The following is a 14,743-nucleotide window of genomic DNA, read 5'->3' on the forward strand; positions in this document are numbered from 1 at the left end:
TAGAAAGTTCAGAAGGGAAGTGAAAAAGGAAATAAGAGGGGCAAAGAGAGAGTATGAGAATAGACTGGCGGCAAACATGAAAGAGAATCCAAAAGTCTTCTATAGTCACGTAAACAGTAAATGGGTAGTAAGAGGAGGGGTAGGGCCGATCAGGGACCAAAAAGGAGATCTACTCATGGAGGCAGAGGGCATGGCTGAGGTACTAAATGAGTACTTAGCATCTGTCTTTACCAAGGAAGAAGATGCTACCAGGGTCTCAGTAAAGGAAGATAGTTGAGATACTGGATGGTCTAAAAATTGATAAAGAGGATGTACTGGAAAGGCTAGCCGTATGTAAAGTAGATAAGTCACCCAGTCCGGATGGGATGCATCGGGAAGTAAGGGTGGAAATTGCAGAGGTACTGGCCATAATCTTCCAAGCCTTCTTAGATACGGGGGTGGTGCCAGAAGACTGGAGAATTACCAATGTTACACTCTTGTTCAAAAAAGGGTGCAAGGATAAACCCAGCAACTACAGGCCAGTCAGTTTAACCTCAGTGGTGGGGAAACTTTTAGAAATGATAATCCAGGACAGAATTAGCAGTAACTTGGACAAGTGTGGATTGATTAGGGAAAGCCAGCACGGATCTGTTAAAGGCAAATCCTGTTTAACTAACTTGATAGAGTTGTTTGAAGAGGTAACATAGAAGGTAGATGAGGGCAATGCGGTTGATGTGGTGTATATGGACTTTCAAAAGGCATTTGATAAAGTGCCGCATAATAGGCTTGTCATCAAGATTGAAGCCCATTGAATAAAGGGGGCAGCAGCAGCATGGATACAAAATTGGCTAAGTAACAGGAAGCAGAGTATGGTAAATGGTTGTTTTTTGGATTGGAGGGAGGTGTACAGTGGTGTTCCCCAGGGGTCGGTACTAGGACCACTGCTTTTCTTGATATATATTAATGACTTGGACTTGGGTGTACAGGGCACAATTTCAAAATTTGCAGATGACACAAAACTTGGAAGGGTAGTGAACAGTGAGGAGGATAGTGACAGACTTCAAGAGGATATAGACAGGCTGGTGAAATGGGCAGATGAAATTTAACACAGAAAAATGTGAAATGATACGCTTCGGTAGGAAGAACGAGAGGCAATATAAACTAGAGGGCATAATTCTAAAAGGGGTACAGGAACAGAGAGATCTGGGGGTGTAAGTGCACAAATCATGAAGGTGGCAGGGCAGGTTGAGAAAGCGGTTATAAAAGCATATGGGATCCTGGGCTTTATAAATAGAGGCAGAGAGTACAAAAGCAAGGAAGTCATGATGAACCTTTAGAAAACACTGGTTCGACCACAACTGGAGTATTGTGTCCAGTTCTGGGCACCGCACTTTAGCAAAGATGTGGAGGCCTTAGAGTGGGTGCAGAAGAGATTTACTAGAATGATTCCAGGGATGAGGGACTTTAGTTACATGGATAGACTGGAGAAGCTGGGGTCGTTTTCCTTGGAACAGAGAAGGTTGAGAGGAAATTTGACAGAGGTATTTAAAATCATGAAGGGTCTAGACAGAGTAGATAGAGAGAAACTGTTCCCATTGGTGGAAGGGTCAAGAACCAGAGGACATAAATTTAAAGTGATTGGCAAAAGAACCAAAGGTGACTTGGGGAAAAACTTTTTTACGCAACGAGAGGTTATGATCTAGAATGCACTGCCAGGGCGGTTGGTGGAGGCAGATTCAATTGTGGCTTTCAAAAGGGAACTGGATAAGTACTTAAAAGGAAAAAATTTGCAGGGCTACAGGGATAGGGCGGAGGAGTGGGACTAGCTAGATTGCACTTGCATAGAGCCGGCATGGACTTAATGGACCGAATGGCCTCCTTCCATGCTGTAACCTTTCTATGATTCCAGGTCCAACTTTGATTAATTTATATTGCAAACAGACTGCTGATTTGGGATGGAACTTTCTTCCAAAATGTCACAAATATGCAATTTTCAGTACGTATAGTATACAGAAATCAGGAACTGCATCAAATGAACACTTGCCAGTGTACTACACTTAATAATGATGCAAACATTGGAATAAGGCCTGTACATGCACCATTACAACATAGTCCTCTATAGTTGCAAAGAGTGTGAGTTGTGGCAGGTTACAGCTTGTTAACCTCTGAAATAATAAGTTGGAAAACATGATCTCCAGGAAATACATTGGTCCCCTCTAGCTAGATTTAAAAATAATGTTTTCCATTTTTATGACAGATAAAAATTGTAAAGGGATTATGGCACCGTAGCTGTATCAAGTGGCACAACAGGTTGAAATAGAGCAATTTATTGAATCTTCACTTCCCAACTGTAATTATGTCACAGATCGCTAGCAATTCTCTATCATTACTGTTGAAAAATAAAATAATCTCCAGGCAGAGAAATGTGACAAGACCTATTTGGAACTGAAATGCAACATCACAAATGTTTTGAAAATTTGCCTCATGGTCACTCCCAGCAATTCCCTCTCCTATGCTTGCCAATATACTTTTCTATTTCTAGCTGCATTATGAATAGTTGATATTTGGAGACATACCTCAGCCACAGTAAGAACACAGTACATGGATGGATGTTCTGGATCAACCCCTTCAAGTTTCATTCCGATTTTAAATCCATTTTTGCTCTGTGGAAATGACTGGCACTAGAATAAAATGAAATATAAGATTAAGAAATAATGTACTTTACCTGTGTTAAATGATTTTTTTTTTCCCGGACTACTGAGGCGAAAACAAAAATCAAAATGTCCTTAAGCAGAGATCAGACTACTTTTGTACAAGTCAATTTAAGCAAAAGTAGTAAAACGTCCCAAGGCGCTTCACAGGAGCATAATCAGACAAAAACTGGCACCGAGCCACAGAAGATATTAAGACAGGTGACCTCGGTCAAAGAGGTAGGTGTTAAGGAGCGTCTTAAAGGAGGAGAAAGAGGTGGAGGGGCAGAGAGGTTTAGGGAGAGATCAGTCTCACAGCTCTTCTTTTCACCACCTCCCGGACTTGAATGTCTCCGTGTGCCTCAGTGGACACAATACTCAAGGTGCAGTTCGACCAAAGCACTATACAGTTTGAATATGACTTCCTCCAACTCTTACTGTGCCTTGTTCTCTATATAGTTCAGCAATCTGCTTGTTCGACTGCTGCTCCCCAGTGATTGGGCATGTTGAGCGTTGAGTCTACTAATATCCTGCATCTCTTTCAACTTCACCTAAAGCTGTTTCAACACCAAAGACTGCTTACGTCACTCACTTTTTTCTTTCAGCATTCCCAATATATGAAGCTCTGCATTGGATCTGCTGAACTTGCCCTATATGTAGTTCTTTACACTTGTCCATATAGAATTTTATCTGCCCCAGTACTGCTCAATTAAATATTTTAATGTCTGTTATTATCGATTGATTCCAGAATCACTAAAATATCTGGGAGAGTTTTTTTTATTGTGAGAATGGAGTGCTTTACACTTTTACATGCCAGCAGTGAGAATGCCTAATGAAATTGGTCTGCTGCAGCTGGAGGAGAGTTGCTAGTGCTCAATGGGGTTATGCATTCACATATGCAGTTTATTTTATAGGATGCACTCAGACATCAAGCCTACAAAATCTCACTGTCATCTTTTGGGGGTGGAGAATGTGTAAGCATGGCATACAATTTTACCACACAACATGCACACTCACATTCTATTGCATGACTGTATAATTTCACAATCATATCTCTGGAAACTAACCTCTTTAAAAAGCTTAGTCGGTGCCACAACAGCTTTTTCCTCTTCCAAATAAGATGCCCAACACCAGGCTTTTCTTTTGCCACCAAAAGTTAAAGCTGCGGAAAAGTGGTATAGAACGTAAGTATGGTAATTATGGGATTGATATCTATAACATATTTTGTTAGGGTTTTGTAAAAGAGAAATAAATTACACAAAACTGAACTACATGTCAATTATTTTTTAAATAATTAATAAAGATTCAATATTCACCCCCTTTAGAAATCCACATCAACTTTAAATTGGTGCAGTACTGACTACAAACATCTGTATGGCTGCCATAAGAACCACTCCATTGCCTAATGACAGAAGGCACATTTTTCTGAGTTCGGCCTGGCCCTGTGTGTTTTTCTCCTTGCTTCTCCTGTTCTTCCATCCACTCGACAACAGAGTGCCTAATTACCTCAAAGTGCTCCACCCTGTGCCTCAGACAAACACCAGGAAAACTGGGTAACAAAAGTCTGAGGGATCAATTTTAACCTAACCCGTCAGTTGGAAAACTGATGGGATTGGGTGCAACGCTGGTTTTACACCCTGCCTGATTTTACTCTTCATTGAAGTTAATGAAGAGTATTATCGAGCAGGGTGTAAATCTAGCGTTGCACCCAACCCCGGCGAGATAGATTAAAATTACCCCCTGAATATCAGCCAGGGCTGAGAAGTGAGCTCGGGTTACCTGGCTGGCAGTCTAACTTTCTTTTGCTACAGTTAGGCAACCAAGTTGCCCTAAAAAAACAATTGCAAAGTGCTAAAAACACAGCACTGCTCTATTATTAGATATTATTAAAACTATGACACCAACTTTCCTCAGTTTCCCTGTAGCAGATACAAGGCCCCACTTCAATTTGGAGTTTTTTAAAAATTAAAACTTTTTTTAAAAAATGGAAGCAGATTCTGCTGCATATCCATGGTAAGCCAATAAAATATATTATGAAGTGCATTTACACTACAGCTGTAAATTTAGGTTTGCTGGTAACTTAAATTTAGTAGTATAAACAGCAAAGAATAAAAGAGCTCTTCACTCTCCCTCACTGCCCTACCAGACTAGGCTGAAAGCCAATTATGCATCAGGAAACTACATGAAGCTGATCAAAACAAATCAATGCAAAACTGTCATTTTCTTCCATATATACAAGTCTGCTTTTCCCATAATGTCCAATGCATCAACTAAATCACAGCAGCCAGTAAATAGTGTGAGCACACATTTAATTCTGATCATCCCGACCCAAATTGAATGTGACCTTGTGTAAACAGGTCTTCATTGCTTGACAAATTGTTATTCTCAGCAAACAGATGGATACATAAGTGACTCCAAAATAAAAATAGTATTAAAGTAGATAAAACTAAATACAGCTTTGATTTTCCTCAACAACTATACAGTTCTTTTTGTGTTTTTGGCTTTATTTCCAAACCAATTTCAAGTTGACTACAAGGTAGAAATCCCAAGTAGCAGCAGTGACCTTGCATGGCAATGATTAATAATTAGATCTTAAATATTTTATTGTGCATTATTTTGTTTTATACCAACTTACTTTGTTTTAATAATCCAGAGTCGCATTTTCTTTTTCTCCGTGCTCTGACGTAATTGTTCTGAGTTACTTTCAGCATCTTCAGCTCTCCTTGTTTCTCTTCCTAAATTGCATAAATGACATTCTGTTCAACTAAATCACACTGTATTACTTTCTTTTATTTTGGAAGCTACAACAGATTATTGAAGTCAGCAACCTCAAATGGCATAACCACTAGTAAGCAGAGCCTCTCCCTCCCTCATCCACACATCTAATTTATCCCCAGAAACCAAAACCAAAACCAACAAACTGACTCAATCCTTTGGGCCACATTGCTCCTTGCCAAGCACTAGTCATGCTAAATAAGCTGGATGCATCAATGCTATTACAAGCATCATGCAATCAAAACATACAATGGCCCCAATTTTAGGCCCTTTACCAGGCAGGAACCGGGCAATAGCATCCCAAAGATCATGGCACAGAACTTACCACCCAGCTCCTGATTCACCCTCCATTTTCCTGAGGGCCTTCACCAGGGTGGCGTAGCACCAGCCCGTTACAGGCATAGGCAATTGGGGTCCTACAGCAGTTGTAGGATCCTATTGCAAATTTAGGTACCAATGGGTAGAGCATGCACTATGTATGCTCCGCCCACTATATTAGGCATAGAGCAGTGTTAGCAGTGGTCCTTAAAGGATCCGCTGCAGGCAGGAACCGCTGCAGGCGGCTCAGAAAACAGTTTTTATGAGAATCTTCCAGCTAACTGCTAACCCATCCATGTACTCGCACCACCAGTGCCACCCCCAACAATTGTTTTCCGACCTTTAACAATGGACTGCTACAACAACAACTTACATTTATATAGCGCCTTTAACGTAATAAAATGTCCCAAGGCACTTCACCGAGCCACATAAGGAGATATTAGGACAGGTGACCAAAAGCTTGGTCAAAGAGGTAGGTTTTAAGGAGCATCTTAAAGGAGGAGAAAGAGGTAGAGGGGCAGATAGGTTTAGGGTGGGAATTCTAGAGCTTAGGGACTAGGCAGCAGAAGGCATGGCCGCCAATGGTTGAGCGATGAAAATCGGGGGTGGATAAGAAGCCAGAATTGGAGGAGCACAGAGATCCCAGAGGGTTGTCGGACTGGCGGAGGTTACAGAGATAGAGAGGGACGAGTACATGGAGGGATTTGAAAACAAGGATGAGAATTTTAAAATCGAGGCATTCCTGGACTGGGTGCTAATGTAGGTCAGCGAGCACAGGGGTCTTGGGTGAATGGGAGTTGATGTGAGTTAGGATACGGGCAGCAGAGTTTTGGATGAGCTCAAATTCATGGCGGGTGCAAGGCCAGCCAGGAGAGAATTGGAACAGTGGAGCCTAGACGTAACAAATGCATGGATGAGGGTTTCAGCAGTAGTTGCGCTGAGGCAGGGGTGAAGAAGGGCAAAGTTACAGAGGTGGAAGTAGGCGGTCTTGATCATAGAGAGAATATGGGGTCAAAAGCTCAGCTCAGGGTCAAATAGGATGCCAAAGATGCAAACAGTCTGGTTCAGCCTCAGACAGCGGCCAGGCAGAGGGATGGAGTCGGTGGCTAGGGAACGGGGTTGGTGCAGGGACTAAAGATAATGGCTTTGGTCTTCCCAATATTTAATTGAATGAAATTTCTGCTCATCCAATATTGGATTTCAGACAAGCAGCGTAACAAATCAGAGGCAGCAGAGGGGTTGAGAGAGGTGGTGATGAGGTAGAGCTGGGTGCCGTCAGCATACATGTGGAACCTGACGTCGTGTTTACGGATGATGTTGCTGAAGGACAGCATGTAGGTGAGAAATAAGAGGGGACCAAGGATAGATCCCCGGCGGACTCCAGAAATAACGGTGCCCGAGAGGGAAGAGAAGCCATTGCAGGAGATTCTCTAACTATGACTGGATAGATAGGGATGGAACCAAGCGACAACCAAGCTGGACAACGGAGGAGAGGCGTTGGAGGAGGATGGTGTGGTCAACCGTGTCACAGGCAGCTCTCCAGTCAGGGTAGCGGGAAATCCTGCAGCAAATCCTGGGAAATTCTAGGTTATCTCTGCAGCAGAGCTGCCAGAGTTCTCGCCACTCTGACCGGTGAGCTGCCTGTGAGTGCTGGTTCAGTGCTTGTAACTTACCAGCATTAAGCAAATGAGTACCAGCCCTCAAAATGGCTCGAAATTCTTGCCAAGGACTTTGGGCTGATTACGCAATTGCTCTGTCCGCCACCCTCTCGAAGTCCACCTGTACTCTAAATCACTCCCAATGGCTTCATAACATACATATGTGAAGGTACTTCTTGAGAATACAATAAAAGTAAAATATGCATTTTTCAACTGTGTTTAAAATATTTTCATTCCTTTGCTTGCCATGGAATGTATTAGCCTTGGTTCAGTGCAAACTTGAGAATTAAAATGTTTTCAAAAGTGAAATGTATATTCTTTAAAAAAAAATTACTGTAAACCAGATTTTCATATTGGAGAATAATTTTTTAAAAGCATCCAGCTCTGGCTTTGATATCTACTATGCAACTTTAGTCTAGGCCACTAACTGGCTGAAATTCTGCCTAATCTCATGTACAGGATTATATATTCATGATTTGTAGTGCTAATAAATAATTTAAATGTTATCCAAAAGACAAGGAAGTCAAAAGTCTGTAACACTACCAACGTAATTTTCCTTTTTTTTTAAATTCCTTCACGGGATGTGAGCGTCACTGGCAAGAACAGCATTTATTGCCTATCCCTAATTGCACTTGAGAAGGTGGTGGTGAGCCGCCTTCTTGAACCGCTGCAGTCCGTGTGGTCAAGGTTCTCCCACAGTACTGTTAGGAAGGGAGTTCCAGGATTTTGACCCAGCGACGATGAAGGAACGACGATATATTTCCAAGTCGGGATGGTGTGTGACTTGGAGGGGAACGTGCAGGTGGTGTTGTTCCCATGTACCAGTTGCTCTTGTCCTTTTAGGTGGTAGAGGGCGCGGGCTTGGAAGGTGCTGTCTAAGAAGCCTTGGCGAGTTGCTGCAGTGCATCCTGTGGATGGTACACACTGCAGCCACGGTGCGGCGGTGGTAAAGGGAGTGAATGTTTAAGGTGGTGGATGGGGTGCCAATCAAGCGGGCTGCTTTGTCCTGGATGGTGTCGAGCTTCTTGAGCGTTGTTGGAACTGCAATCATCCAGGCAAATGGAGAGTATTCCATCACACTCCTGACTTGTGCCTTGTAGATGGTGGAAAGGCTTTGGGGAGTCAGGAGGTGAGTCACTCGCCGCAGAATACCCAGCTTTTGACCTGCTGTTATAGTCACAGTATTTATGTGGCTGGTCCAGTTAAGTTTCTGGTCAATGGTGACCCCCGGGATGTTGATGGTGGGGGATTCGGCGATGGTAATGCCGTTGAATGTCAACGGGAGGTGGTTAGACTCTCTCTTGTTGGAGATGGTCATTGCCTGGCACTTGTCTGATGCAAATGTTACTTGCCACTTATCAGCCCAAGCCTGGATGTTGTCCAGGTCTTGCTGCATGCAGGCATGGACTGCTTCATTATCTGAGGAGTTTTGGATGAAACTGAACACTGTGCAATCATCAGCGAACATCCCCATTTCTGACCTTATGATGGAGGGAAGATCATTGATGAAGCAGCTGAAGATGGTTGAGCCTAGGACACTGCCCTGAGGAACTCCTGCAGCAATGTTCTGGGGCTGAGATGATTGGCCTCCAACAACCACTACCATCTTCCTTGGTGCTAAGTATGACTCCAGCCACTGGAGATTCTTCCCCCGATTCCCATTGACTTCAATTTTACTAGGGCTCCTTGATACCACACTCGGTCAAATGCTGCCATAATGTCAAGGGCAGTTACTCTCACCTCACCTCTGGAATTCAGCTCTTTTGTCCATGTTTGGACCAAGGCTGTAATGAGGTCTGGAGACGAGTGGTCCTGGCGGAACCCAAACTGAGCATTGGTGAGCATGTTACTGGTGAGTAAATATCGCTTGATAGCACTGTCGATGACACCTTCCATCACTTTGCTGATGATTGAGAGTAGATTGATGGGGTGGTAATTGGCCGGATTGGATTTGTCCGGCTTTTTGTGGACAGGACATACCTGGGCAATTTTCCACTTTGTCGGGTAGATGCCAGTGTTGTAGCTGTACTGGAACAGCTTGGCTAGAGGCGCGGCTAGTTCTGTAGAACAAGTTTTCAGCACTACAGCCGGGATGTTGTCGGGGCCCATAGCCTTTGCTGTATCCAGTGCACTCAGCCGTTTCTTGATATCACGTGGAGTGAATTGAATTGGCTGGAGACTGGCTTCTGTGATGGTGGGGCTATCAGGAGGAGGCCGAGATGGATCATCCACTCGGCACTTCTGGCTGAAGATGTTTGCAAACGCTTCAGCCTTGTCTTTTGCACTCACGTGCTGGGCTCCACCATCATTGAGGACGGATATGTTCACGGAGCCTCCCCCTCCCGTTAGTAGCTTAATTGTCCACCACCATTTTGACCAGCACAGACACGATGGGCCGAATGGCCTCCTTCTGTGCTGTAAATTTTCTATGTTTATATGTTATGTTTTGATCCTCAATACGGATGAGACTTAAAATCCGTTTCCTCCCCCTACCCACTATTCTGCACAAGTTTCCTCCAAAATGGCCTTCAACAAGACCTTAACAAGCATTTTTTCCCATTGTTCCCATTCACATGTTTTAGGACAGTAGCATGAATCAAAAGTAGCATTAAAACAGATAAAAAGTCCATTACCACTTTCAACTTGTTCATTTGTTTATTCCCATTTATCTTTTGATGCAATCAACACCAGAAAAAACATGTCCAACACTCAATCTTTAAAAGAAATCAAATGTACACGGTAGCAGAGTCTCGAGGATAATTTCATGTAACGCATACATTATGGAAGTAAGTAGAGCCATTTCAAATTAGCTTACACAGTTCCACAATGTTTGGGAATAAAGCTGTGCCCAGCTTTGTTAGCAAACATCTTAAATGGAAGAGATAGCAGAGGCAGTATTACATATATATAAAAATTAATTTGAAAAGGGAATAGTGTCAGAGTGCTGGCGGACAGCTAATGTGATTGCTATATTTAAAAAGGGAGATAGAACAAGGCCAGGGAGCTATACACCCAGTTAGCTTAACGTCTGTGGTAGGAAAGATAATGGAATCTTTACTCAAAGATGTAATAGAAAAACACCTAGACAACTAAAATATAATAGAGAATCGTCAGCATGGATTGCGGAAGGGAAAGAAATGCTCGACCAACCTTATTGAATTCTTTGAAGAAGTAACAGAAAGAGTAAACAAGGGTATTGCAGTAGATATAATATATTTGGATTTTCAAAAGGACTTTGATAAAGTACTGTACTGTAGACTCACAACTAAGGTCCAGCACGTGGAGTCAGAGGACAGGTAACAGAATGGATAGCAAGTTGGCTACAAAACATAAAACAGAGTAGGGGTTAAAGCTAGCTATTCAAACTGTTAAAAGGTAGGAAGTGATGTTCCACAAGGATTGGCACTGGGACAACTGTTGTTCACAATTTACATTAACGATTTGGACTCGGGAATCGGAGGCACAATTTCAAAATTTGCGGACAACACCAAATTGGGGGGTGTAGTTTATATAAAGGAAGAATGCGTCAAAATGCAAGAAGACATTAATAAACTTGCAGAATGGGTGTGTAATTGGCAAATTAATTTCAATACAGATAAGTGTGAGGTGCATTTTGGTAGGAAGAATAAGGAGGCCACATACTGCTTGGAAAATAAGAGTCTAAATGAGGTAAAGGAGCAAAGGGATCTTGGGGTACAGATACACAAATCACTAAAAGTAGCGGCGCAGGTTAATAAGGCCATAAAAAAGGCAAACCAAGCACTGAGGTTCAATTCTAGGGGGATAGAATTGAAAATGAGAGTAGTTATGTTAAACTAGTATAGAACATTAGTTTGACCACACTTGGAGCACCTTGCAGAGTTCTGGTCTCCATATTGTAAAAGCAATGTAGAGGCATTGGAGAAGGTGCAAAAAAGATTCACAAGGATGATCCCAGAACTGAGAGGATATACTTATCAGGAAAGGCTGAATAGGCTGGGGCTCTTTTCTCTAGAAAGGAGAAGATGGAGGGGTGACCTGATAGAGGTCTTTAAGATAATGAAAGGTTTTGATAGGGTGGACATAGAGAAAATGTTTCCACTTGTGGGGGAGTCCAAAACTCGAGGTCATAAATATAAGATCGTCACTAATAAATCCAATCGGGAATTCAGGAGAAACTCCTTTACTCAAAGAGTGAGAAGAATGTGGAACGCGCCACCACAAGAAGTAGTTATGGCAAATAGCATAGATGCATTTAAGGGGAAGCTAGATAAGCACACGAGGGAAAAAGGAATAGAAGGGTATCCTGATAGGGTCAGGTGAAGTAAGGCGGCTTGTGTGGAAAATAAACACCAGCATAGACCAGCTGGACCGAATGCTGTAGACTTGATGTAAATGTTTTACTGCCTTCAGAAAATTCTGATGGCAACCTGTTAATGCCAAAAAAGTGCTCAAAGTTGATCGATTAACATTAACAAGAAAATTCAACTTTGATGACTTACGGTCCATATTAACTTGCAGTTATGATGTGATAATTGGCACACAGTATCTGGTAATTCATAAAAGGAGCCAAGATTCTGAAACTTCATGAGACAGAATTACTTTGAAATCCTAACTGCAGAATTATAAAAGCACAGGTTTAACATGACAAGGACAAAGAGCATTAAGAAGATTGCCTGAATTATTTGCAATGCTTATTCTACGTACGTGCATGGGAGATTCTACCCAAATTGCTAACTAAATATTTCAGCAGTACAGTTAGGATTGCATAACACTCATGCACTTAAGTAATTTGATTGAATTACCAAAATCATTTCACCCTTGACAACACTGCACCCATTTAATTTTGATTCTATGGGATACCATTCAAAAAAAAGTTAGTAGCGTATTGTAGGTCCAATCGAACGTTCTCATGCCTAGAAATTAAACCTAAAACTTGCACTACTGGAGGATATGAGTAGTGATTTTGGCAATGCCCTTCCTATCTTTCTTGCACGCATTCGATTTGTGTTTGGGAAAGTTTGTTCTGTGTGGTACAGCAATGAAAATGTGCGTTAGGGCAATTAGCCTGGTTATTGGTGGCATAATAAATATTCAAGTGGTAAGTGGACCATATTTCAATGCTAACTCAGCACTGATGTGGTGCATTGTTAGCCCACTTATTTAACCACTTTTGCTCCTGAGGCCGCAGTCTGTTAACTGAAAGCTGAGTATGTTGCATATTAAACTAAAACCTACATTTTTTCGGATACTATGGGGATTAGATTCAATTCTCAATTAGCACTGTAATTGACAGGAAGATCAACAAGAGCAGGAAAGGTCGGTGATGTCAGGTAACAGGGAAGGCGCACTATCAGGTTTAACCAGTATGCAACACAATAGGTCTACTGTACCAGCTACTGTTACCTGGGATATAACGAAAAATGTGTGTCCAAGGATGTTGAGAATTAGCAGGGTGGCCAAGGCAGAGCTGGGCCACCTTTTTCAGGAAGACCTGCAGATAAGATCTAACAGCCATAAGCCACTGCCAATTGCCATCAAAGTCACCACAGCCCTTTGTTTTTATGTGCCCGGATCTTCCAGGCTAGCACTTTGGACAACTTCAGCGTCAGCCAGTCTGCTGTTCGTAATGTTTCAAGATCACAGATACATTATTCAGCAAGGCCAACAACTTCATTAGTTTTGCCACTGACCAACAGCAGCAACGTGACTGGCAACACAAACTACAGGAGGTCATCAAATACACACACAATGTCATTCAGGCCACTGTGCATAACGATGTCTTCCAATGAGTTCCACAACTTCACCAATTCATATTGATATAATCTGCATCTGCAAAGTAGCTGTCCCAAACCACCTCCTCTTGGGACAGCTACTTTGCAGGTGCAGATTATATCTATATAATATTAAAGGCGCTATATAAATGCAAGTTGTTGTTGTTCTCCTACATTTTCACATGCTGTTCCTCAAATGCCCATTGGGTTTGCTTCAGATATTCTTACAGGTACAGCTGTACCCCTCTCCCAGGAGTATATACTTCGCAGACACCTGAGTCGAGATGACAAATTGCTTAATGTCCCTAGTCATCCTGGCTAATGGGCCTTATATGAGACAATACATTACAATAATTGTAACAGTTTGAAGTAGACCATAAGTTGTGACATCTTCCCAAACTGGCCCGTCTAGCTTTAATACATGTTCTTCCACAGCTTTTCCTTTTAATCCAATGTTTCTTTTTAATCCAGTGTAAATTCACTTTGTTTTAAAATACAACCCTTAAATATAACTCAATCTCGTGAAGATAAAAATGATCAAAAATCTTGAAACCTAACCACCATGTATTCCCTTTTGGCTGGGCTCCTGCTTTATTTTAACCAATGACACATAAATACTAAGCACAATGCTCAAATCAAGAGCAGTGCATTTATTTAATCTATTGTGTGGTGTATGAATGTTGTTAGTGTCATTTGCTATGGTGCTCATCATTTGTGCTTGTGCTTTGTTTCAGATGTGTGACACCTAACTTAATGCTTCCAAGTGATTCCCTTGTGGAATAAGTGTTGACTGGCTGCAGGGTTTCACTGATAGCCTGCTGAGAATTCATGCTCTAGATCTCCTTGGGTTGTACATCATGAAAGCCGTGCATCTGAGTCAGTCATGTCTACTATTGTGGCTGCTGCCAGGTCCCCGTCTGCTTTCTGGCACTTCTACGGCCACTTAAACAGAGATGCCTAATGGCCTGGATGTGGTGTCAGCTTGACAGCCAGCCACCTGATCTCTTCCTACTCTAGGCATTCAACTGTTGCTGGGCACAGCCTCAACATGTCTACTGAACTGTCTGAAAGCAGAACCTTGGGTAACTATGAGGTATGTGAAACCTGCCTCAAGGTTGTCTCCCCATGTGATCTCCCAGCATGTTGAAGGCAGCCAAGAGAACATCTTTAAGATTAAATCCCATGTGACTTTGATAGTACTCAGGAGATGCTTCCACTGTGCCCTGCACCACTGAGGGGCCTGTTTAGATGCCACACAAATTGCCATGCACTACATGGCAGATCGCAGTTCAGGCAACCATTCATTTATCACTGCACAGATCTGAGTATCTAAGGTCATTTTTGCTGATGGATTGCCAATTTCTCTGAATCCTATGCTACTGGACTAGTAATCCAGAACCTTGAATAATATGATAGAGAATGTGAGTCCAAATCCCACCATAGCAGTTTGAGAATTTGAATTCAGTTTAAAAGATCTGGAAATAAAAGAGCTGATAACAGTAAAAGTGACCATGAAGCTGCTGGATTGTAAAAACCAACTAGTTCACTAATGTCCTTCAGGGAAGGAAAC

The 14,743-nt window shown here is 42.2% G+C and overlaps 1 protein-coding gene across 2 annotated transcripts in view; it reads right to left on the reverse strand.

Moving 5' to 3' along the window:
* Window positions 1-14,743, reverse strand: part of l3mbtl3 (L3MBTL histone methyl-lysine binding protein 3) — a 181,940-nt gene that overhangs the window by 112,135 nt on the left and 55,062 nt on the right. For both annotated transcript variants that reach the window (XM_067984557.1, XM_067984556.1), the window contains exons 6-8: window positions 5,305-5,404; window positions 3,737-3,831; window positions 2,556-2,660 (exon numbers count right to left, since the gene is read on the reverse strand). In XM_067984557.1, coding sequence (XP_067840658.1) covers window positions 2,556-2,660; window positions 3,737-3,831; window positions 5,305-5,404 — 300 coding nt within the window. The remainder of the gene's footprint in view (window positions 1-2,555; window positions 2,661-3,736; window positions 3,832-5,304; window positions 5,405-14,743) is intronic.

This window comes from Heptranchias perlo, chromosome 5, assembly GCF_035084215.1.
Source record: "Heptranchias perlo isolate sHepPer1 chromosome 5, sHepPer1.hap1, whole genome shotgun sequence".
NCBI classification, from domain to species: domain Eukaryota; kingdom Metazoa; phylum Chordata; class Chondrichthyes; order Hexanchiformes; family Hexanchidae; genus Heptranchias; species Heptranchias perlo.